This window comes from Heteronotia binoei, chromosome 21, assembly GCF_032191835.1.
Source record: "Heteronotia binoei isolate CCM8104 ecotype False Entrance Well chromosome 21, APGP_CSIRO_Hbin_v1, whole genome shotgun sequence".
Taxonomy (NCBI): domain Eukaryota; kingdom Metazoa; phylum Chordata; class Lepidosauria; order Squamata; family Gekkonidae; genus Heteronotia; species Heteronotia binoei.
In genome coordinates this window covers 80926103-80951422 of record NC_083243.1, presented here as the reverse complement: position 1 = coordinate 80951422, position 25320 = coordinate 80926103, and the positions used below count along the sequence as shown (strand labels likewise).

At 42.2% G+C, this 25320-nt stretch overlaps 1 protein-coding gene across 1 annotated transcript in view; it reads right to left on the bottom strand.

The window, feature by feature from the left end:
* The window catches only part of LOC132589601 (cytosolic phospholipase A2 beta-like), a 34415-nt gene extending 32817 nt beyond the window's left edge, over nt 1-1598 (bottom strand). Inside the window, exons 1-2 of the mRNA XM_060262353.1 lie at nt 1421-1598; nt 571-707 (exon numbers count right to left, since the gene is read on the bottom strand). Coding sequence (XP_060118336.1) covers nt 571-707; nt 1421-1598 — 315 coding nt within the window. The remainder of the gene's footprint in view (nt 1-570; nt 708-1420) is intronic.
* Between the last annotated feature and the right edge of the window lie 23722 nt (nt 1599-25320).

Here is a 25320-nt window from a genome sequence, read left to right as displayed (position 1 = left end):
TGGCTTACTTCATAGGTAAATCATATATGTGAAGCATTTCAAACATTGGATGTGCTATGTAGCATACATACATGTAAATGCTAAGGGTTACTGTACATGCCTTGTGCTGCCTCCCAGCCAGAGGTGTTGGCACTACCTCAGATAACTTATCTCCAGGCCACCTTTTATGAGCTGCTCACAACCCCACCTTTTACAACAGCAGCTGCAGTGATCCAACCCCCTACAGAACTGCCTAGAAGTTAATATAACAGACTTTTACTTTAAGAAATGACCTGTTATTACAGAACATACCAGTCCCAAAATGCATAATGGATTCTCCTTACACCTAAAATCAAATCTTCATAATGCTCTCTTTTAAAAAATGCTGATCCTACAATCTGAGTATGATGCCTCAGGCAACCCCAGATGCTGGTGCTTCTTCTTCTGCTTTTCCCTTCTACCCCATATTACAAATCCTGAAGCCATTCCCTGTTCACAAAAACCATAACTAAGAAGAAAAGCTCATTAGAGCTCTTTTGTGTAGGAACATCATCAGCCTAAAGAGGAAAGAGACTTTCAAAAGTAGCCTACTTTGATCTCGGGTTGGATCAAGAAATCGAAGCTTTCATTCCAAACAGGGTTGCTGGTATTTGGGATTGCTTTAGTCACGAATAGCATATTTGAAGAAGATGGTAGCCAAAGGCTCACATAACAGTCAGAGCCACTCACTAGAGAGAAACAACAACAACAATAATAATAAATAATCAGTGCACAGTTTTTAATGATTAGCCTTTCTTGATCTCAACATGCAGCAGAATGAGACGGCTGAATCCTGATGTGGTATAATGGGCAGTGCCAATCTGACAATTTTGGTAATGGCTCTAGATCTCCCACTATTACAACTTCAGTTCACTAGGAGAAAATAGCTGCATTGGAAGGTGGACTCTATGATATTATACCCCATCTAAGTCCCTCCCCTCCCAAAACCCTGCCCACCACCAAAATCTTCAGGTATTTCCCAACCTGGAACTAGCAACCCTGGGAGATCTCCAGGTCCCACATGGAAGGTGACAGCTCTATTACAGTGGGTAAAGCAGCAACACAGCTGGAAGAGTGCTTTTGCATTACCTGGCATCAATCAAGCCTCACATTGCCATCCTAAGCAGAGATATAAGCTTCTAAGCCTACTGAATTCAATGGACTGTCTGCTTAAGACAGCACTGTATGTCCATTATTCCTTCTGGGATTTCTCTCCAGCTGAGATAGCGAAGAGGTGGGGAATATGTATTCCTTAATCTTCTGTTCTTAGGATTTTCAGAAAAGAAAGCTGGTAAAGGGGACACAAATCAAAATTGTAGAACTATATATGTTCTTGTAAAAGGCCATTTGACTGCCTAAACTCTTCAAAGGGAAATGTTAGATGAAAAATGTGTCCACTTACATAGGTCTTTTGCAGGTATATTCTGAGCTTGGATAACCTTTACCGAAAACAAATAGCAGGGAAAGTTTTCAATCTGGAGAGAAAACAAACACACATGAGTAATAACTGCTATTACTCCAAACACATCCAAAGCAAAATACCACAGATTTGTTAAAGATATTGGATTATTTATTCCCATGGGTGTTTTTTTTTTTAAAAAAAAAATAGCATTCCTATTCATACTATATTAGCTGCCTTGAATCAAAGCCATTACAAACATTTTAATTAATAAAAATAAATTTTGTTCCCTTAATATTTACAGGGGGGGGAATAGGATCAACTAAAATTCCCTTAAATTGGCCTTGAAACTTCATGTTTATAGATTTCCCAGTATAGCTATGATTTTCCTATTACCTCCAAGAATAACAGTATAATCCTAAACAGGGTTTCACCCTTTTAAATCCATGGAAGTCAAATGGCTTAGATTAGAAGGGTGTAACTCATTTTAGGACTGCACTGTGACTCACAATTCATTACATGCTGAACTAATTCCACTAGAAGTGTTCTCTGCCTAAGGTTGCTGTCACCTCTGTTTTACCATCTTGTAATTTCATTGCATACCATTCCCTTTAGCTATCATATTTTTTAGATTCAAGCATACTCGTAATTTTTAGATAGCAGGAAAGTTTTTGTTTTAATCCACCTGGGACCCAGAAGTGCTCAGATTCCAGATGCTTGTATATCATGAGACCTTTAGAAATATGTGTTCCTTTTGGAGCAGATAGGAAACAAGCAGGCACATGAACATGTTAGCAGTCAGCTCTCCCCTAAAGGTGGATAGTTGGCACCCAGAGAGAAAGCAAGCCCAGACACCCGCCATATAAAATCATTCCAGATAGATATTAAATCTAACACACTGCCTGGTCTAAAAATGACCCCATGAGGAATCCCAAGTAGAAAATCAGCCAGGGAAAAACTATCTAGAAATGAACACAGGAACTGAATTGCAAACAAATCTCTCCCACCTAAAGACAATGCATATTTTATAACAATGGATTTCTTGGGAAAACAACACCCTACTTTGACAGTACTGCTTTCATCCCTGGTACTGCCTTCGACTCTTGGCACCTACACCCCTCTGTTAGAACTGCTGCAGTGGCCTGTTCCTTCCATCCTATCCTATGGGCCCATAGGATAGAATGGAGGTATTGGGCCACCACTCCAGTGCAACACTTTAAACCCTTTCTCTGGGGTTTAAACCCTTTCTATGGACCCACAGGACAGAATGGAGAGATCTGGCCTCAGCAACCCCAGAGAATAGTTGTGTGTGTGCGCAGGTGCACGTGTGCATGCATGCAAGTAGTCAGCCTTGCCTAGGGTGCCAAAAGGTCTAGGGCTGGCCCTGGTTAGCATATCCATAACACCTGGTATTGTCACACTTTCTGCATTTTGGGTCATCAGTACACATCAACTGCCACATCCTAACTCCAGGAGAGCTATCAAGATCCATTCAACACTTTTATCTCCCTCTGGGGAAACCATTAATCATTTGGTCAAGTTTCTAACCCTGGTCACTTCTCTCTTCCGCAGGCTTAACTCTTCAAGCCTGGTTTGTTGTTCAGTCACACAGTCGAGTCCAACTCTCTGCGACCCCATAGACAAAGTCACGCCAGGCCCTCCTGTCTTCTACCATCCTCAAATTCATGTTAGTTACATCAGTAACGCTGTCCAGCCATCTCATCTTTTGCCGTCCCCTTCTTCTCTTGCCTTCTGTCTTTCGCAGCATCAGGGTCTTCTCCAGTGAGTGCTCCCTTCTCATTTGGTGGCCAAAGTATTTGAGTTTCAGCTTCAGCATCTGACCTTCCAGGGAACAGTCAGGGTTGATTTCCCTTAGGACTGACTGATTTGATCTTCTTGCAGTCCAAGGGACTCTCAAGATTCTTCTCCAGCATCACAGCTCAAAAGCATCTATTCTTCTGCGCTCAGCCTTCCTTATGGTCCAACTCTCACAGCCATACATTACTACTGGGAATAGCATCGCTTTGACTACACGGACTTTTGTTGGCAGAGTGATGTCTCTACTTTTTATTATACTGCCTAGGTTCACCACAGCCGTCCTCCCAAGCAGCAAACATCTTTTAATTTCATGGCTACAGTCACCATCTGCAGTGATCAATATTGCATATCCCCCAAACCACTATTTCCCTGCTACAACCTTTATTTCCTTGGTTAGCTCTTGTTTGTGCATTCATAGTCTGTATTGCGTGTATATGCTTTTGTCCTTTTAATAGGGTTACCAATCCCCAGTTGGGCTCATAGGCCCTCCCCGCACTTCAGGGTTATCAGAAAGCGGGGGGAAGGGTTGAATGTCCACTGGGCACTCCATTATTCCCTATAGAGACTGAACCCCATAGGATATAATGGAGAATTGATCTGTGGATATCTGGGGCTCTGGGGGGCTGTTTTCTGAGGTAGATGCACCAAATTTTCAGCATAGCATCTGGTACCTCTCCTCAAAAAAGTCCCCATAGTTTCAAAAAGATTGGACCAGGGGTATAATTCTATGAGCCCCAAAACAAGGTGCCCCTGTCCTCCATTATTTCCATTGGAGGGAAGGCATTCAAAAGGAATGTAGTCCCTTTAAATGTGATGGCCAGAACTCCCTTTGGAGTTCAATCGTGCTTGTCACAACCTTGCTCCTAGCTCCACCCCCAAGTCTCCTGGCTCCACCCCCAAACTCCCCAGATACTTCCTGAGTCAGACCCAGCAACCCTATATATATTTATTATATTTTCAATTTTAAAACACTATCGGTTGAACATGTGCCTGGTTTATTTAAGAGTTCTTCAGGAAGGACTCCTGTATACAAAGGGTGATATTCCTGTGTTACCCACCTATCACTGGCTAATTTTCCAACAGTTTATTTATTTATTTATTTTTATTTTATTTTATTTATGGGATTTCTATCCCACCCATCCCACCAAGGCAGGCTCAGGGCAGTTCACAACAAAAATAAAATACAATATACCAGTACAAACAGAATATAAAAATAAAATTCCTCAATATAAACAATGTACGTAGCAATATAGAACAACGAGATGGCGATAACTTCTTTTGTCTGCTCATCAATATTTAAGATCTAGTTCAATTCAACTCAATCATTCATGAGCAGGTAAAAGAGGTCTGAGCTAATAATGGCAGGAGGGGCCAATCTATCAATGTCCATGTCCTTAGATAAAAGCTAAAAGCCTGGTGGAATAGCTCCATTTTACAGGTCCTGTGGAACTCTAGCAAGTCCCACAGGACCCTAATCTCTGTGGGGAGCTCATTCCAGCAGTTCAGGGCCAGAGCCAAAAAGGCCCTGGCCCTTGTAGAGGCCAAATGGACCTCTTTGGGGTCGGGGACCACCAGCCAATCTTGTTTAGCTGATCTTAAGGACTTTTGTGAGACATATGGGGAAAAGCAGTCCCACAGGTATGTTGGTCCCTGGCCATTCAGGGCTTTAAAGGTTAGAACCCAGACCTTGAACCTGACTCAGAACTCTATTGGCAGCAAGTGCAGTTCACAGACGACCAGCTAAATATGTGCCTGTAATAGGGTTGCCAAATCCCTCTGCCACTGCGCGGGGGGGGGGGGGGGGACTTGTTCTTCACATGCACAAATCTCATGTGGCATGATGACATCACCCAGAAGTGATTCAATGATGCCAGCAGCCTGCTCCCTGCCATTGGGTTGGGGCCCTCTCGGTGGGGGATCCCCCGCCCCAGTGGGAGCTTGGCAGCCCTAGCCCATAAAAACGACAATCAATTAATTAGACAAATTAGGATAACAAACAGGCAATGTTAATCTCAAAGTAGCATCAGTACAATCAAGTGGGGATTGGGGAAAATGTTCCATAGTGGCTCCAAGTCAAGGGGCAGAGGCTAAGCCTCTAAAAAGTCACCAGACTGGTAGTTCAAAGGGCACAGAACTGTAAGAGGCCCAGTGGCAGCAGGGACTAGAAGGGGGTTGCCAGGGTGGTGTAGTGGCTAAGGTGTTGGACTAGGATATGGGTCATCCAGGTTTGAATCTCCACTCTGCCATGGAAGCTTGTTGCCTGACATTCAGTCAGCCACACAGTCTCAGCCATAACCTACCTCACAGGAGTGTTGTGAAAGTAAAATGTGAGAGAGGAAAATGATGGAAGCCACTTTGGGTACCCATTTGGGGTGATTGGCAGGATGTAAATGAGGTAAATGAATAACTATAAATAAATACATTAATTCAACCAAAATGAGGATAAAGTAACAGAAGAGCAAAGAGAGGAGTTGGAAGCAGAAAAAGCTTTGTGTGAATCCTGTCATAAGTTTTTCAGCTATTTACTTCATTATATCCCATTTTTCCCCCAATGCAGACCCAAGGTGGTTTACATAATTCTCTCCTCCACTTTATCCTCACAACAACCTTGTGAGGTAGGTTAGACTGAGAACATATAACTGGCCCAAAGTCATTCAGCAAGCCTTCATGGAAGAGTAGGGATTTGAACCTGGTTCTCCAGATCCTAGTTTAACACTCTAAGCAAGGGGTTCCCCAACCCCTTTGAGCCTGCAGGCGCATTTAGAATTCTGATACCACAAGGTGGGTGCATCCACAAAATGGCTGCCACAGGAGGCAGAGCCAGGCACAAAAAGATTATCACAGCTTTTTCAGTAACACAGTACAGATCCTTATGTTGTTGTGGCAGCTGCTGCCAAAACAACATTTTTAGAAAATGTCCACAGCAAATCAAATCTCCAGTAATCACCCAGAAGCCTTGCTGAACAAAAGTCCCCCAACCCTGCCCACTTCCTAAAAATACACTTGGCAGGCACCAGGAAAACTGCCAGTGGGCACCATGATGCCCACAGGCACCACATTGAGGACCCCTTCTCTAACCACTATACCACACTGGCTCTCTAGGGGTGCTTTCACACATGCTAAATAATGCAATTTCAATCCATTTCAGCGACTGTTTGTAAGTGGGTTTTGCCATTTCACACAGTAAAATCTGATTGCCGTAGTTGTGATTTTCTGTGTAATAGTGGGTTTTGAGATAATCCAGCCTTTATAATCAAGAAGAAAATTAACTGACATCAGTAAATCCTTGCTTAGCAAAACTCACATTTACAAACCTTCCAATACTGCAATCTGAAGGATGGAGACATGAAAAAAACAAGGCTTCCCCCTCCATCGGCTTTCAAAAGCAAAGGTCCACTGGGAGATTTTAGTGGCTAATCTGCCCCTGAGTACAGCACTCCAAGATGCCAACAAGCCTGACAACATGCCAGACAATAAGCTTTCCTGCAGGCTCCAAAGTCAAATTTCTCTTCTCACAGCATCTAATCTACTCTATAAACGGGCAATGGCTTCAGGTACCTTCTGCAATGGATTTTTAAAATGAAGACCAGTCTGACAGGATATCGATGGCCACTGAGAAAGCACCTATTAGACATCCACCATTAACTACGAGGCTGTGAGCCGTTTCTCCCATCCCATAGCAGCAAACCTGGATTTGCCACACACTCAATACAGTACTGCCACTGGTAATCTCTTTCTTACATGGAATCTTTCTGATACATGTGTTTCCAAATATGTACTTCTCACTTTCACATTTAAGATTTTTAGGTGTACAAGTCCTGACATGGATAACCCAGGCAAGCCCTATCTTGTCAGATCTCAGAAGCTAAGCAGGGTTTGCAACAATATTTGGCTGTGACAGTGTAACACAAAAAATTCCAAAGGGTCATATATTCAAAGCACGAGTTAGTGTCTTAATCAAGTAATAGCTTCCTAATAGATAGATGAACTGAGCTGCCTCAAGCAGATTCCAGGAGAGGCAGCATACAATTTTTCAAAATGAAAATAAATAATTGATATAGCCCCTTTCTCCATTTCTGACTATATGACTTTTTCCTTTGGTCGCAGTCTGAGCATTTATCAATTTATCAGGCTAACAGACCAGAATAACTAGCCAGCTACACCATAAAACAGGTTGTGTGGTGCCCATTTATAGATGAGACCACTAGGATACCAATAAAGCAACCTACAACATACACAAGTCCACAAATTGCTACCTGTTGGGGCAATCCCACAGACCTATCTGGGTATATAATTCTTTATAAAGACTCCAAGATGACAGTATTCCTGGAGCAATGAGACCCACATCTAATACTGGGGGGAAGAGTCAAAATATCTTGTTTATCTTACCATACATCCTTTGCATGAGATGTCCATTGCATGAGAAATAAGGCTGTGAAATGGCACGTCCAGTTAGTAAATGAGGCTTTCTGCTCTGTTGACTGCAGGGCACAATCCTAACTTGTTTCAGTTATGTGTGTGTGTTTTAATGACTGGTGCAAAAGAGCTGATGAAATATATACAGATTCACAGATTCCGAGCTCCGCCTTTGTTGTGACTCTTTCAAGTTTAAAAGTGTCTTTCTTTTTCATGTCTTCTGGCCATAAATGTTTCTGTCTGAGGACTGTTTTCTGAATATTATTATTAGCTGGCTGAGTGGTATTTTTACATCTGTTGATTCACTTTTAGCCACCTCAAGTAGGTCTCTGGAGATGCAGCATATACATTTTCTAAACAAATAAATTCTACTGCTTGTGTACATCAGGTCCCTAGCCTGTCAGATAGTCCAGCAAATTAGCATCATCATTTTTTATTTCAGGCTACTATTGGCATCCTCAGTCCCTGTCTTTTCAAGTGAAAGCCTAAAAAAGAGTTTATGCTTTATATTTAAGTTAAGAGGGCCAAGAGACCCCAAATGGATATAACTTCGGTATATCCCAAATAGATATAAATTGGCTGTGAGAAAATTCTCACTGTGAAGTCCTATTGCACAATATTTTGCAGCTTTGTGGCTATGGCAGCTCTTGCAGATCCCTGTGCCCAGCTATAACCACTCTGCCTTGCTCTGTTGACAAGTCACTAAGTTGCTCTCATGGCCGAGACCAAGAATAAAGTTTGAATCCAGTGAAGTTCTTCTGACAGTGAAGTATCATAATGCCCCTGTATAAATCGATGGTGCGGTCTCATTTGGAGTAATGTGTGCAGTTCTGGTCGCCACACCTCAAAAAGGATACTATAGCATTGGAGAAAGTCCAGAAAAGGGCAACTAGAATGATTAAAGGGCTGGAACACTTTCCCTATGAAGAAAGGTTGAAACGCTTGGGGCTCTTTAGCTTGGAGAAACGTCGACTGCGGGGTGACATGATAGAGGTTTACAAGATAATGCATGGGATGGAGAAAGTAGAGAAAGAAGTACTTTTCTTCCTTTCTCACAATATAAGAACTCGCGGGCATTCGATGAAATTGCTGAGCAGACAGGTTAAAACGGATAAAAGAAAGTACTTCTTCACCCAAAGGGTGATTAACATGTGGAATTCACTGCCACAGGAGGTGGTGGCGGCCACAAGCATAGCCACCTTCAAGAGGGGTTTAGATAAAAATATGGAGCAGAGGTCCATCAGTGGCTATTAGCCATAGTGTGTGTATATATAAAAAATTTTTGCCACTGTGTGATACAGAGTGTTGGACTGGATGGGCCATTGGCCTGATCTAACATGGCTTCTCTTATGTTCTTGTGTGTGTGTGTGTGTGTGTGTGTATATATATATATATATTTTTTTTGGCCACTGTGTGACACAGAGTGTTGGACTGGATGGGCCATTGGCCTGATCTAACATGGCTTCTCTTATGTTCTTCTGCAAATTTCCACTTGCAAGGCATAACAGTGTTACCAACCTCTAGTTGGGGCCTGGAGTTCTAGAAGTACAGCTGATTTCCTGACTACAGAGATCAGTTCCCCTGGAGGAAATAGAAGCTCAGAGGGCAGACTCTGTGTGGCATCACATCCACGCTGAGCCCCCATCCCCTATAAGGTCCTCCTCAGGCACTATTCCAAATCTCTAGACATTTCCTAAACCAGGTTGGCAACCAGAACCACAGCTTTCTCACTTCTTCCTTTCTGTGATAGCTTAAAATGCCTCCTGAAACACTGTTCCTGGGAAAACAAGGGAAGCCTCTCCCCCCTCCCCAGAACAGCATGGGGGGGGGAGTCATATTACAAGGGAAGAAATCCTCCCACTCACAAAAATGCCATGTGGGATCCAAACTTAAGTTTGGCATGTTACTGTGCCCACTCCAGATGTCTTAATTTCCTTAAAGGAGTTAATTAAAGCTTTGGGCTAAATTAATGGCTCAAATCTGGTTAAAATCATACTGTTGTTTATTGTTCTATTAGATGCCATTGTTGCGACATTTTATTGAGAGGCAGCACAAGAATGAGTTCTGTAAGAATATTGCTCTCAGAGCATGCTTTAGAAATTGTTCAGTAGCACAAAGTTACAGTGGAACAAGCCTTAAAAATCCTAAAGCACAAACCATTTGAAGCTTGGTATGTTTGCAAATGGTGAAGAGAAAGAGTAGAATAACTATTGACCCCGGAGTACTTTCTCATGCATTCAGCATGGGATAGGATGTTTTGGATGGACGGTATTTGTGAACACAGCTTAAGCAGGATAATTTTTAACCTGGAATTTCATGTGCACTTCATAAGGAATCCAAAAACAAGGGTTAAACATTGATGTGGTATTAAAGGCACATTTCAAATAACACATGCTGAAAATGATGGTATTTGGGTATAGTTTTAGATGGCTCCTTTGATTTTCTTGGTTAAGGAGCGAGTATTAGAAATAAAGGTTCCTATAGTGAGTTACAGAAACAATTTTAAACATTCCATACAACAAAAAGTTTAACTACAGCTAACCTGCCAGGAGGCAACTCTTTCCACTATAAACAGTTAGATTTGAGTCCAGTGGCACCTTCAAGACCAACAAGGTTTTCAGATAAACTTTCAAAAGTCAGAGCTCCCTTTGTCAGACTCTGGAAAGCTTATGTACCCTGAAACTCTTGTTGGTCTCTTAAGGTGTGACTGGACTCAAATCTAACTGTTCTACGGCAGACCAACATGGCTCACTCTCTGAAGCCACTCTAAACAGGATATGTACACAGCAGAAAACCATTATGTGAGCAGAGTGTAGAGTGGGAACATAAACAAATAAAGAACAGAAATGTGTGTCTGTTATGCTGACTGGATAGGAGCTGGCACCTAGCATCTTCTATGAAATAGGCATCGCCCCTCAACCTCTACCATAATACTAGAACTTAGGTGCACCCAATGAAACTGATGGGCAATAGGAACAGAACAGACAAAAGGAAATACTTCTTTACTCAATGAGTAATTAAGTTGTGGAATTCCCTGTCAGTGGACATAGTGATGGCCAAAAACACAGATGGTTTTAAAAGGAGATTAGGCAGTTTCATGGAGGAGAGGTCCATCAGTGGTAGTAGTCAAAAGTCCGAAGCAGTAAATCTCTGAAGCCCAGTGCTGGGAGGCAACATCAGGGTAAGGCCTTGGTCTCTGTGACTCTTCTGTTGATTCTCCAGGGCAATTGGTTGTCTGCTGTATGAAACAGAATGCTAGACTAGATGCCTCACGCAGGGCTCTGCTTATGTTCTTAACCATTAACACAAAAGAAAATACATTATTTTTTTTTCATTTGTATTCTGCTTTTTTTTTTTGCTATGCAATCTGAGGCAGTATATGGTGACTTCTCAAAAAGTCCCTCATTCAGGCACTACCCAGACTAATCCTGCTTAGCTGTATCATGTCCCTTCCAAACTTATCATGGACCACCATTAAGGACGGAGAAGCACTAAGTTTTTTAGATGAGATAAACTTTTTTCTCATGCTATGCTGCAGTGGCTAATAGCACTTAAATCTTGCCTTAGCGTTGAACTCTACAGGCAGCCTCAGACAAGCCACTATCTCTCCTTTTTAATCTTTTCCCCATCCTAACCAGCATAAATAGTTTTGAAAAGTAGACAGACTCATGGAAGACAGGTACATTTATGGTTAATAGCCAAAAATACTGAAAGGAACTTCTATATCCAGAGGCACTGGTACTAGGAAGCAATGTCAGGCCAGGACAATTTGTCTGCATGATAGGAAACAAGATGCTGATCTGATCCAGCAGGGCACCTCTTATGTTTGCATTGCTAGATTGTTATAAGCATTATTGCATTCAGCACATGGAGCATTTAAGGATATTTTATTAATATGTATGAATGCATATTTGATCAAAAATAGCTTGCTGTAAGATAATAGTTCTGGCAACTATTGTTGATAAATTTTGGAATTCTTTTCTCATGGCAGTTGGTTTTTGCTGCATTAATTCCTGGTCTTACTGTAATACATCCCTGGCCATGACCTTTGATCCTCTGGCTCCTCCAGCTGTCCAAAGGTCTCTTGCTCCTTCAAATAATTTGCACTATTATTTTTCAATGCATGTTCTTTTTATTTTTCAGTTAGCAGAAAATCAAAGCAAAACCTTCTTTACCAAAAAGGCCAATATACTTTTATTGGAAACAAAATCAAGTTCTCCTTGAGACATGTCAGCTATTTCAAAATTATTTCATATTTAAGGGTCACTAAGCAACCCAAGGGTGCCATATCCTAACTTCAAACTCAGCCAGTGATTTTTTACTGGCTTTGTTTATTCTTACTAGCAGATGAAATGCACCAATAGGTGCCAAGTTGAATATCCCTCTCCTAGTGTGTTACACAGACAACTAAAGATTGTGTTGATGCTGTTCAATACCAAGGGCATTCCCTCCCAGCCCAGCCCACTTTTTACAAGAGACAAGAAGAATTTAGTAGCAATAGCAGTGATAATGTGTTTTCTGGGTTTTTTGTGTTTCTCAATATTTACTTTTGTCTACTGATATTTAACATTCTGACTGTTCTCTGCAAAATGTCACACTTTCCATCATCTACTCTATAGTCCTCTGCACCTTCTTAATGATGTTCATTAAGGTTTCAACTGAAATTGGTATCAACTAAGTGTAGTAAACACCTGTAGTTCTAGGGAAAGTAGCATATGTGTGAACATAACTATTTTTTTCTTAAAAACCTTGCTAAGTGACAAAGCTCACTAGGACATAGATTACTCAGCTCTGACACTGTTAGGAATCAGACCATTTACTCAAAGGAGGGTCATGCTAGTGCTATGAAGCAAAAGGAAATGAAGTGTTTCAGTACTGAAGTGCTAGGTGTAACCTCTCTTCATCCACATTGCCAACATATTGGTGTTACTGCGGACTCATACACTTGAAACAGGCAATTTTAGGTTGTGATTCCTATCCGAAGGCAGCTTTCCTAATAGAATGGAAACTAATCCTAGAAGAATATGAGAGATTTCCCCCCCCCATTTTATTTCTCTGAAACTGCACATCTGGAAGACCCACGTTGCCATAAACCTTGCTGGGTGTGAACTTGGGCCTAGGGTTGCCAGTCTCCAGATGGGATCTGGAAAAACCCCGCTTTTACAACTGATCTCCAGCTAGCAGAGACCATCTCCTCTGGAGAAAATGACTGTTTTGAAGGGTGGACTCTGTGACATTATACCATGCTGAGGTTCCTCCCTTCCCCATACTCCACCTGGATCCACCTCCAAATTCTCCAGGTATTTTCCAACACAGACCTGGCAACCCTATCACAGTTTCTCAGCCTAATTTACCTCACAGGCTCATTTTGAGGATGAAAAGGGGAGGAAAGAACTATATATGTTGCCTTGAGTTTCTTGGGGGGGAGAGAGAAATGTGATAGGAAGATAGATGGATTGTTGTGTTCTGTAAGAATTTTTTGATTATGGCAGACTGATGACTTACAGCTTTTTGTTCACAAGATGACTGACCAGGGACAGAAATACTAATGGACCACTGCCCTGGAAGGCTGCACATCCCAGAGACCTTCCATCATTCCTAGAGCACTGCCTTTGAGGAGCAGCACAGCAGTGCCTCCTTTCTCTTCAGCCAGTTCATCAAAACTCCATCAGGAAAAGGGGGGCAGAAGGGAGCAGCAGCAGAAGGGAGTGTGGCCCCCATTTTGGCCTCCTACTTGTCCCCTGTGGCTAACATATGGTTAAAAATAAATAAAATGTATTATTATTAAATAGAAATGTTTTAAATGTTGGTTTTATAATGTATAACTATTGAATTGTATGATTTTATTGTATAATGGATTAATATGTTGTGAGCCGCCCTGAGCCTGCTCCGGTGGGGCGGGCGGGATATAAATAAAATGTATTATTATTATTTCAAAGGCTATCTATAAATGAATACTTAGAATTCCACAGGCTGAGTGCAGCCACTGAAAAGGCCCTTCCACTGATCCCAGGCCCCTGGGAAGGCATTGTGCATGGAACTCAGAACCAGGCAGGATGATAATGTGTGGAGGCAGCCTTTTAGACACTCTGTACTCAAGCAATACACAACTTCAGAAGTGATCTGATGAAATCAAGAAGACTTCCACACTACTTTCATTCTGTGGAATGTGTGAAATGGAAACAGCATTTTTATAAAGTGAATTTTTTAGAGTTTCAACATTTGTGAATTTAAGTAGTTTTATTGTCTTTATTACTTTAATTGTGTTTTATCCTCTGGGAGAAAGGCAAAGTATAAATGAAGTAAATAAAACCAGCTCCTACAGTTGAGCCCAGAGCCATGGAAGTCAGTGCAGCTGAAGTAGAATCACCTTCATGTGATTGGTCCAGTGCAGGGCATTTTTTTAAGAGGAACACACAGGAATGCAGTCCCAGCTGGCTGGGTGTCAGGGGGCATGGCCTAATATGCAAATGAGTTCCTGCTGGGCTTTTTCTACCAAAAAAGACCTGGTCCAGTGCATCCCCGTAAGGACTCTTGCAGCCATGTTTTGAAGCCCTGAAGTTTCTGAATCATTTTCCATGGCAGCCCTATGTAGAACAGTAATCTAGTCTGGCTGTTACCAAGGCATAGGTGGGACAAAAAATCCCAACTTCAAGTATAGGCAAATGGGGTCTGAACTTTCTGTGACTGAGAGGGAAAAAAGCTCTTGGGGTCGTAGATAGCCTAGTGGATGTGTCAATCCAGGGTGCTTCAGTGGTGAAAAAGGCAGACTCTTATATTGGGGATTATTAGGAAAGGGATTAGAAATAAAACAGTTAATATTATGATGTCCTTGTACAGAGCTATGATTCAGCCTCATTTGGAATACTATTTTACAATTCTGGTCACTGTATCTCAAAAAGGGCATCACAGAAATGGAAAAAGTACAGAGGAGGGCAACCAAGATTATTAGGAGACTGGAACACCTTCCCTGTAAGGAAAGGCTAAAGAGTCTGGAGCTTATTCTGCATTAGCCTTTGCTCCAGCTTCACGGCTGTGTTTCCCCCGGGGCAGATGTCGGTTTCCGCATCTTTTGATTCGCCGCAGCAGTCTGACCCACCTCTAAACCAGTGTCGCCCCACGCCAAGGAGATCCTCATTTTCCGAGAAGTTTATTTTTGATCCAGACTCGGGGCTTGAGATTTCTGTGTGGAACTCATACAAATGCATTGTCAAGCTCCCACATCAGTAGAACACACCCACATAATTCCACGCTCATGATTCCGCCCAGTTATTTCGTCATATTTGCTTAATTTTCCTCCCTTTGAAATTTATCAATTTTTTTTTAAAAAAAAGAAATCTAATTCATGTTACATTACAATGTATGACGATGTAACGCAATTTTCTTCTTTTTCTGCATCCTATGAACACATCCTATGCTTCCATCTGCTCCCATTCTTTGTGGTGTTCCAAGTGAATTTGATCATGTTTCATTGTTTGGGAAAGCGTCTCCTTTCATCCCTCACCAGAAACTGTCCACCAAAAAAGGGAAGTCATGTTGCTGTTTGTGATTCGGTGCTCAACATTCTACGTGTATTATGTATTGTGTTTTTCCTGCGCTTGCACATCCATTGAAAACAATCCGCCATTTTCTGTATTAGACCATGGGGGTGATTGATGGTGCTCGCCTCAGCATGAGTAAAGGCCCACGAGAACAGATTCCCCCACCTTCACATTTGAGAATCCTGTGCCTTGCAGTCCCAAACCAGCCAATGAGCATGTCAAACACCATATGCTGGCCAATCAGATGCTATTGATGGTCTGGCAGGAAAGAACATGTAAGCTTTGGTATTGCATTGTGGGATGAAGAGAGATCACTTTACTACTGTCCTCCATTAGGCCACGATTCCGCCATGCTATTTGGTCACTCATAACTTTCACCCCCCTCCCATTGAAATCACTCGTTATAATTCTTTTTTTAAAAAAAATGAGATCATTACAATGAAACACAATAAATAGCGATGTAACACAAACTACCTTAAAGATGTTGCACAAACACCACTTTTATCAAAATTCCCCCCACCACCACCTGTATGGCTTCAAACGGGAATTTGCTTCTGTTGATAGGTTGGGGAAATGATCTCCTTTCAGCCCTCAACATATATCTCCCCCCCCACAATCACGTAGCGGTTTGTAATTTGGTACTGCTTTTAATGGAAAACGGTGTGCTTAACATTCAATGTGTGTATTACTGAACCACTGAGATCGAAACACCATTTTCTGCTTTAAACCAGGGGGGCGAGTGATGGCGGTGGCCTCAGCGTGATTAAAGGGCTCATGAGATCTTGATTCCCCCCATTGCTTGTCGCTCCACACTTGCAGAACAAAATTCTCCCACCAATCTATTCTTCTGGGGAATATCCAGTATTGCCGTGGGAAGCACAGCCCAGCAAGCGCATGCCATCTCTGCAATCTCTGCCTGTGGGCAACAGTAAGGCAGCCAAGACATGGGAGAGGGAGCGATGACGATGAAGAGCAGAGATGCCAGAGATGCTGCCTTCTTTTACATGAGCGGGCTGAATATCCTGCCAGGGCTCTAGTCACTGCATTCAAGGTGAGGAGTATCAATTGGAGCACTGCGCTGATTTGGGATAGTTGTCTAAACCGGCAATCATCCATCATGCATGCAAACAGCACGTGGAAGATCATTAAATAAAAATGGTGGCTCACCAGCTCAGATTTCCCAGTGCTTAGATAAGCTGCCAATGGCAGGGCGACATGCAAACATGTGACTTTGCCTAGATTATGCCTCGGGTATTACATTGTAACGCAAACAAACATGCTTTTCTTTTTAAAAAAATGATCGCATTGTAATGCAAAAATGCATGCATGTAAAAAAAAGGGGGGGAAACGTACAAAGATGTGGGGGAAACTCTGGGAGGAACAGCAATGCAGAATCAGAACACACGGAGCAGATTGGAAATTGAATCCGGGAGAAATCCTCTAGTGCGGAATCGGAAAATCAAACCCGCATGGAACAACCCCGCACCGAAAGGGAGGCAAACGCCAAATGTGGAATCAGTCTGGGACTTTTCAGTTTAGAAAATAGATGACTAAGGGAGGACATGATAGAGGTTTATAAAATTATGCATTGAGTAGAAAGAGTTGACAAAGAAAACTTTTTCTCCCTGTTCCAAAATACTAGAATTTGAGGTCTTCCAATGAAGCTGGTGGGCAGTAAATTCAGGTTAGACCAAAGGAAATCCTTCTTTACACAGTAATTAAAATGTGAAATTTGCTGTCAAGAGAATGTAGTGATGGTGGCACTGATGGCACAGGCATAGGCAGCCTTAAAGGAGGATTAAACAGATTAACAGAGGATAGGTCTATCACAAGGGTGGCCAACCTGTGGCTTGGGAGCCACATGTGGCTCTTTCACACATATTGTGTGAATCTTTAAGCTCCCACCACCCTGTTGGCTGGAGAAGGCATTTGTCTCTTTAAATCACTTCTCCAGGCCAAGCCAACCGTTGGCTTGGAGAATGCATTAAAGTTAGTTACTTTCTACCTCTACCTCTCCACCCCATTGATTTGCCTGCCTGCCTTGCTGCTCTCAAACATCTGACATTCACATCTTGCGGCTCTCAAACATCTGTTTATTCTATGTGCCTCTTACATTAAGCAAGTTTGGCCACCCCTGATCTATCAGTTGCCATGGTGACTAAAGGGAACCTCCAAATTCTGAGGCAGTAAACATCAGACGTCAGCATTGAGAATTCCTCAACCTCTATGCCCTGTTGTTGGACCTCCATAGGAACTGGTTGGTCAATATGTGAGACAGGATTCTGGACTAGATAGACTACCAGTCTGATCAAGGAGGGCTTCTCTTATGTTCTTAACTCCTCATTACACAAGTTTATTAAATCTCAACAAAGTTACAAGTTTGGTATCCTGTGATATTTTAGTGGCATTTCTTCAATATTTCTGGGATTGTCCCACTTTTCCTCCTCTCACTCTGTCCCCCTCCCCAAAAAATGATTTAATATTAAACAACCATGTTATTTAGCTTCAGTTTAGAATCAATATTCCTTTTTTTTTTTCTTTTTTCATTACTGAGTGGAACAGTTCACATCCTGCTGTAATCTTTACATGGGCAATGGGCAGATCAACACCCTATGTGGCTCCAGATTACTGCTGAGCAGGGCTTCCAGTGTCAATGAGCATCCACGCACCTGCACAGCTCAGAGGAGGTGTGTCGAACTCATTTGTTGTAAAGGCCATATCTGATATAAATGAGACCTTGTCAAGTCAGGCCATGAGTGTCAAAAAATGTAATGCCAGATAGCAGAGCTATAAACTTTATAAGAGCACTCCATTCAGGGTCTCAAAATCTCCTTAAGATCCCTGGACCGAAAGAGGCTTGACTGTCCAGCACTAGAGTCAGAGCATTCTAAGTAAGAGCCCTTGCTTTGTGGAATGCCCTCCCCAAAGACATCAGGGCCCTGCGGGACCTGCCACAGTTCCGCAGGGCCTGTAAAACCAAATTATTTAAACTTGTTTTTAACGGTCAGAGCCCTCTGCTCATGACCCGAGTTCGATCCCAGCGGAAGCTGGTTCAGGTAGCCAGCTCCAGGTTGACCCAGCCTTCCATCCTTCCGAGGTCAGTAAAATGAGTACCCAGCTTGCTGGGGGGAAGTGTAGATGAGTGGGGAAGGCAATGGCAAACCACTCTGTAAAAAGTCTGTCATGAAAACATTGTGAAAGCAACATCATGCCGGAGTCAAAAAATGACTGGTGCTTGCCTTTATCTTTTAGCTATTATTCCACAGCACCGACAATCCCACTGAATTTTATAATTTTAAAACTGAAACAAGAACATCAGAGAAATTAGAAATGCACATCTTAGTTTTAGAATTGTAAATTGTATGAATGATTTTATTATTTATTTGGTTTTAAATGTTTATGTGGTTTAATTTGTTGTTGTTAGCCGCCCTGAGCCCATCAGGGAGGGCGGGATATAAATTTGATAAAATAAAGGACACAAACACAATTAGAGATTTTTTTACTTAAAATACAACATGCTTAAAACATTAGCACTCTTGCAATATTTTGTTTAACAGTTTCTGATAACTGACATCTCTTGCTCTAAATTATTACATCAAAAACTGGAGACGATGTCTTTGCTGTAGCTATCTTGAGTATGCTGATCAGGTGTGTATTTTTTATTTTTATTTTATTTTATTCGATTTTTAGCCCTTCCTTCCTGTAGAACATGCTCAGGGTAGGTTACATCATAAAAACAGTCAACAGTAAAAACAGTAAAAGACCAGTTTAAAATATATAAAATCTAAAATTAGACAGACTAAGATGGCAGATTCTGCCTCACAGATGTGACCTATTGTCCAGGTCCAGCAGATCTTGTAGCGCTGGGTTGGAATGAGGGGAGGAGGCCGATAACAAGTGACGCCCACTGCCTCAGCTGAAAGCCTGGCGAAAGAACTCTGTTTTATAGGCCCTGCGGAATTGAAGCAGATCCCACAGGGCCCGGATCTCCAGGGGGAGCTCATTCCACCAGGCAGAGGCCAGATGGACGTCTTTGGGATCGGGTATTACCAAAAGTTGTTGGTTTGCTGATCATAAGGATCTACAGGGCTCATACAGGGAGAGGCGGTCCCAAAGGTATGTCGGCCCCTGGCTGTATAGGGCTTTAAAGGTAAGTACCAACACTTTGAACCGGATCCGGTACTCAATGGGTAGCCAGTGCAGTTCATGCAGCACAGGATGGATCCGTGCCCGTATAGGCGATGAAGTCAACATCCGTGCAGCAGCGTTCTGCACCAGCTGGAGTTTCCAGAGGAGGGTCAAGGACAGCCCCACATAGAGTTACAATAATCTAGCCTGGAAGTGACCATTGCATGAGTTACTGTGGCCAGGTTGTGGGGGTCGAGATACGGGACCAACTGTCTGACCCGCCTCAGATGAAAAAAGGCCGATCTGGCAGTGGTGGTAACCTGGGCCTCCATGGTTAGAGAGGCATCCAGAAATACCCCAAGCTCTTCACCCTTGATGTAGCCATCAATGGAGCCCCTTCAAAGGATGGGAGCCTGATCTCTGATCCCAGTCCCCTATAACCTAGGCACAGCACCTCTGTCCTCGATGGATTCAGTTTCAGCTGGCTCTGTTGCAATCAACCAGCCATGGGTTCCAATGCCCTACCCAATTCCTTTGGGGCCGAATCCGGGTGACCATCCATCTGTAAGTTGCAAACCTACTTTTGATTTATTGGCATTCATTACAGAAATCCCATGGTCAATGCTCTGAGCCTAAGACCAAGGGGAAAACATGAAATTGCTGGGTATTGTGGGCTTTTTTCAACAACAAGCCTTTATTGGCATAAAACAGATTTAGCAATACAAATAAGAATATAAGTAATATAAAATCCTGGATAACAGAGGGGAGCTAATGTACATAAAATGAGTAAAATATGTGTAATTTCAAGTTTAACAAAATTAAATGAATAAAACAAATAAGATATGGTCATTCCAGAGCCAGTCTGTGTTGGATTTCCATGACCTGTTGAAGAAATTCAGCAACCGTTAAAGTTAACTCAGAGCAGGTGTCATTTAAAAGTCTGTAGACTTTGCCTGAATCAGCACAGCTCAACATACCTGCTAAAATATCTTTCAAATATGTACGACGAATATCATCATAAAGGGGACAATTCAATAATACATGGGAGATAGTTTTGATACATTTGGGATTACAAAGACAATGTCTGGCAGAGTAATCAATCCTGTTAAATCTGCCAAATAAAACAGCAGATGGTAATGCATTGCTTCTCGTTAACAAGAAAGCACGCTGTTGTTGTGGTGCTTGCAGAGAGGAGAAATATGACGCTAATTTCCCTACAGAAAGAGGAAGTTCAAAATTCAGCGGGGAGCAAGTTTTGTTGGCCAGGCTATATAATGTTTGCATTTCGATATCCAAGATTCAAGAATGCATCTTTTAGGGATAGCATAAAAATTGAATCTATATCAATGCCCATACACTTAATTTTCCTCTCAATAGATACTAACCAATTTGACATACTGGATTCTGAGAGCAGTTGATATAGAAGGCTCTCCGAATCAGAGTAGAAATGTAGCCGTAACCAATATTTAAATAACATTAGCCATGCTTGTGTTTCCACAAGATTAATCCCTGTTTCTAAACATAGAACTGCATATGGTACGCACTTCGGGAATGCCAGGATTTTCCGTAGAAATTTTGATTGGACACCTTCAATGTTGTTGTCCAAGGCTGTGATCCAAACTGGGACCCCATATAAGAGCTGTGGTATCACTTTAGCCTTAAAGATTTTTAGCGCAGCTGGGACAAAGAAGCGCTGAATAGCTGCAACGTTAACATTGACTGACTTGATTATACAGTTACAGTGATTAATCCAAAGTGAGTTATATTGGAAATGAATTCCTAAATATTTATAGTATTTTACTTGTTCCATCTCTTTGCCACCTATTGACCATTTAATTGGTTTCTAAGATTTGGAAAATACAAGAATTTTAGATTTGTCATAGTTCAAAAGGAGCTTATTGTGGTTAAGGAAAGTGATACAAAGAGCAAGCAAGCGTTTTAATCCAATTCTGGAACAAGATAGTAAAACTGTATCATCCGCATATAAAAGTAAGGGAACATGTCTGGCACTGAGTTTAGGACTATGATGATCAATATCTGACAAAAAGGGAGCAAGGTCATTAAGTAAGAGGTTAAACAGAAAAGGGGCCAACACACAGCCTTGTTTAACCCCTTTGTTTAATGGGATTTTTGACGTAAGATTGCCTGATGAAGAGCATTTGACCTGACAAAAGTTAGAAGTATATAATTGTTTAATAAGCATGAGAAGTCTTTTATCAATACTTGTTTGTTCAAGTTTAGCCCAAAGCAGGTCCCTGTCAATTGAATCAAATGCTCCCTTTAAGTCTAAAAAGGCTACATACAATTTCATCTTTTTCCTAATAGTATATTTGGAAATTAGATGAGACAAGGTATTACAATGATCAAGGGTAGTTTTGCCTTTACAAAATCCCAGTTGTTCCGGACCAAGAATTTTTTCTCGTGTCATCCATTGTTCAAGTTTACTCAACAGATGTTTAGAATATAGTTTGCCAATGGTAGATAGGAGACTAATCGACCTGTAATTATTTGGGATGGCAGGATCTCCTTTTTTATAAATTGGGACCACTATTGAGTTGAGCTAGGCTTTAGGAATTATGCCTATTCTGTCAATACTTGTAAAGAGGGATGCGAGCGGAGTAGCCCACCAATCTGAATCTAACTTTAGGATTTCAGAAGGAATAGCATCAGGGCCTGCTGCTTTAACTAACTTCAATTGCGAAATTAGTTCTTTAACTTCATCAGAAGGCACAGAGGGCCACTCCAGAAGATCTACCTGAGATAGTTCGAAAGGTCCAGAAGTGTATAAAGTACTTTGGGAGAACATAGAAAAGAAATATTGGTACCAGACATTGGGTGAGACAGCAGACATAGAAGGGGCATCAACTCTATGGGCACCTGATACAATAGACCAGAATTTTTTAGAGTTCTTTAAGATTACGGCCTGGAATAGCTTCTCCCATTGAAGCTTAGCGTAGTCATTCTTTTTGTTTATGATAACCTGAGACAACTGATTTTGAAGATCAAAGTACTCTGATGGTAAGGACAAAGCCCCGGAGTCATGGTAGCATCTATAGGTATTGCACAACAGAGTTTTAACGGCTCTACATTCTGTATCAAACCAGGGCTGCAGAGATTTCATGTTTCTTTCCTTTTTTACATTTTTAGGTCTAGCATTTAATGAACTAAGAATGTTAGATATTAGGGAATCATAGGCTGTTATTAGCACTGAAGGATTAGTTGCATTAGTTAAAACATTTCTAAGATTCGAAAGGGAATGAGAGTTTAAAAGTAACTGAGCTTCTCGTTTTGTCTGTCTTTACCACCTTTTTTTTTCCTATAGGAGGCAAGCTAAAGATAGCTTTTCAAACTTGGCAGGCATTTGCTTTGCCAAATTCTGTATCCAACACAATAGGGTCTGGCTAAATGGCCTGGAAAGGTTTTCTCATTCTGGGGGTTTTACATTCATTTCTAAGAAGGGTTGCAGCACAATTGATTACATTACTGTCCCTCCCTCACTAGAATCTTATATAAAAGACTTCTGCATAGGTGATATTATCAGTGATCACCTTCCACTTATTTTGACCCTCCATGCAGAGTTTTCCCCTGACCTTTCCCTTAATCCCTCTCTACACTTGGTAGCTTTTGTACATAAATTGCTTTGTATGCTGGTCAAGCACATGTGAAGACACCATGGCACAGACTAGGGGCTATGTATTTGTCTACAAAACTATAGTCTTTCCCCAGAGAAATAACTGCAGCTCCTATGTGCAAGTGCAAGAATAAAGAGAGAGCAATGTATAGTGATGAGTATCAGCCTACAATCTGGGAAGTCTACGTTCAAAACCCACAGTCTACAAAGAAAATGTGCTGGGTGAACATGGCTTGGAAACACACTCTCAGCCTAATCCATGTCAGTCTTGTTGTTATTCCTCACCTACATAATTCACACTGCTTTCCTGCTAATAAAGAATGGATCATGAAGGCATAAATACAGTAATAAAAGGGAGGCAAACCCAATTGCACCCATGGAGAACACTTGCATAATAAACCCAACAAAACTCTCTCTCTTTGTGTAGCAAGGCAAAAAGCTCAATCTTTGAATAAAACTTCATTGGCCTTAAGTATGCTCTGTATTTGTCCCTGAGATTGAGGGAATTGGGCAAAGTAAGGGGATGAGGAGGAGAGGAGCCTAAGCCAATGGAAGGAAGAGACGCTTAGCTCAGTAGCTCTGCTGTGATTGAGAGAGCCTGGCAAAGCATGCTCTCATGCTCTGTAGCTCCAGTGATTGAGAGAGCCTGCCAAAGCAAGCTCAGACTCAGAAAGAAGCAAAAGAGGGGAAAGGAAGATTACAGTGAATTACTCTCTGGCCTGTGGGCTGCACATTTGATGCCCTTGGCTTAGAGGGAACACTGTTTAGGATCAGAGTTGAAATGGATGGGTTATCTATCTGGAACATAAAGCATATTCTGTTCCCTCAGTGCATAAGCACGTGGCAGTTTTTGAAGAGATCAGTTGCCATCCTCCCACTCACACTGGCTGATATTACCTTTTGCACAGCTCCCCTCACACAAGTGAAACATATCAAATGCAAAGGTAAACTGCAGGGCAAACTAAATGAGTCACTGGGGGGCACAGTGGGAGGGCTTCTAGTGTCCTGGCCCCACTGATGGACCTCCTGATGGCACTTGGTTTTTTTGGCCACTGTGTGACACAGAGTGTTGGACTGGATAGGCTATTGGCCTGATCCAACATGGCTTCTCTTATGTTCTTATGGGAGATCAGCAATTGCATCTCTTGCATGTTTCTTTTTAAAATTCAAAGCAACCATAGGTGGGGCCTGGATCAAGGAGCAGGGCTAGATGAGATCTGTATATCCCTTAATCAAAATGGCCTCTATAACCATTTAATGCAATGGCCGCCTATTGCCCGCCTTTTTCCGTGACTGCGCAAGGACATATAATGATATTAGTCACCTCGGGGGTCCTGTTGATAGCTAATGAGGGGATCACTGCTGAACAGATGTCTCTCCCAAAGACACAGGCACTGAAGATCGAAACAATCAACCACAGTACTTTATTTACAGATAGCCGTGAACTGGGGTTGATGGGATGTTTATACAGAGCATAGTTTGTGTCTTCTTATGAATAACAATTTATATACAGGCTGTAGGCTTGACACCTTCAGTAGGGCACTGAGGTTTTTCAAGGTTCACAGGCCTTTTATTATTCCCTTCTCCAAAACTTTACTCAGGCTGGCCTTTTGGGCTTTATGTGCCTGGTCCCTGGAGTCAACTGGTGTGACAGCCCCCAGGTCTCCTGACTCCCTCAGACCCGCGGCTCTCCCTCTGCCACCTTATAAGTTCTTAGGAGCAGTGTAAAATATGTCTGTGACCACTGTTGTCTTCCACCTTGACACTCTCTTGTCACCCTCCTCTTTCTCTGAGGGCACCGTGACCAAGAGATATGCCCTCCACAGCCACCTGGCTGATTTCACCGAGCTGACCAAGAGCTTCCCTCCCCATGAAGTCTCCTTCACAGCACTCTGTCTCCAACTCCCCGTTTTTGACCGTTTTCTGACAGTTAACCCCCCACTCCAGACCTGAGAGTTCTGAGCACACCTGGCCCCCACCCTCAGGTCACATGACTCAGTGCTCTTTGAGTCCTCAGCTACTACTTTAACCCTTCGATTCCGTCACAGCCTCCTTGAAGCTACTGGCCCAACTAGGTACTAATATGTTTTCTTTGCTAATAGAAAGTAGGATGGGGAAATTAAGTTTTGAAAAATAGAACAGCAGACAATTAACCCACACCCACTCCCAATGCTGCTTCTTAGTCCAAAAGAGCAGAATTCAAGCCTCCAACACTTGTTGTCCTTGACCTTGCTTTGAGCGAAGGCAGGGCACCCCTAGAGAAGGAGCATCTAGCTGAAAGCTTGATCAAGAGATAGAAGCTGGGAGACAGGTTCACCAATTTGTCCTTGGTGAACATGTCTAGCTCATGTACTCCCTCTCTTCCCTTC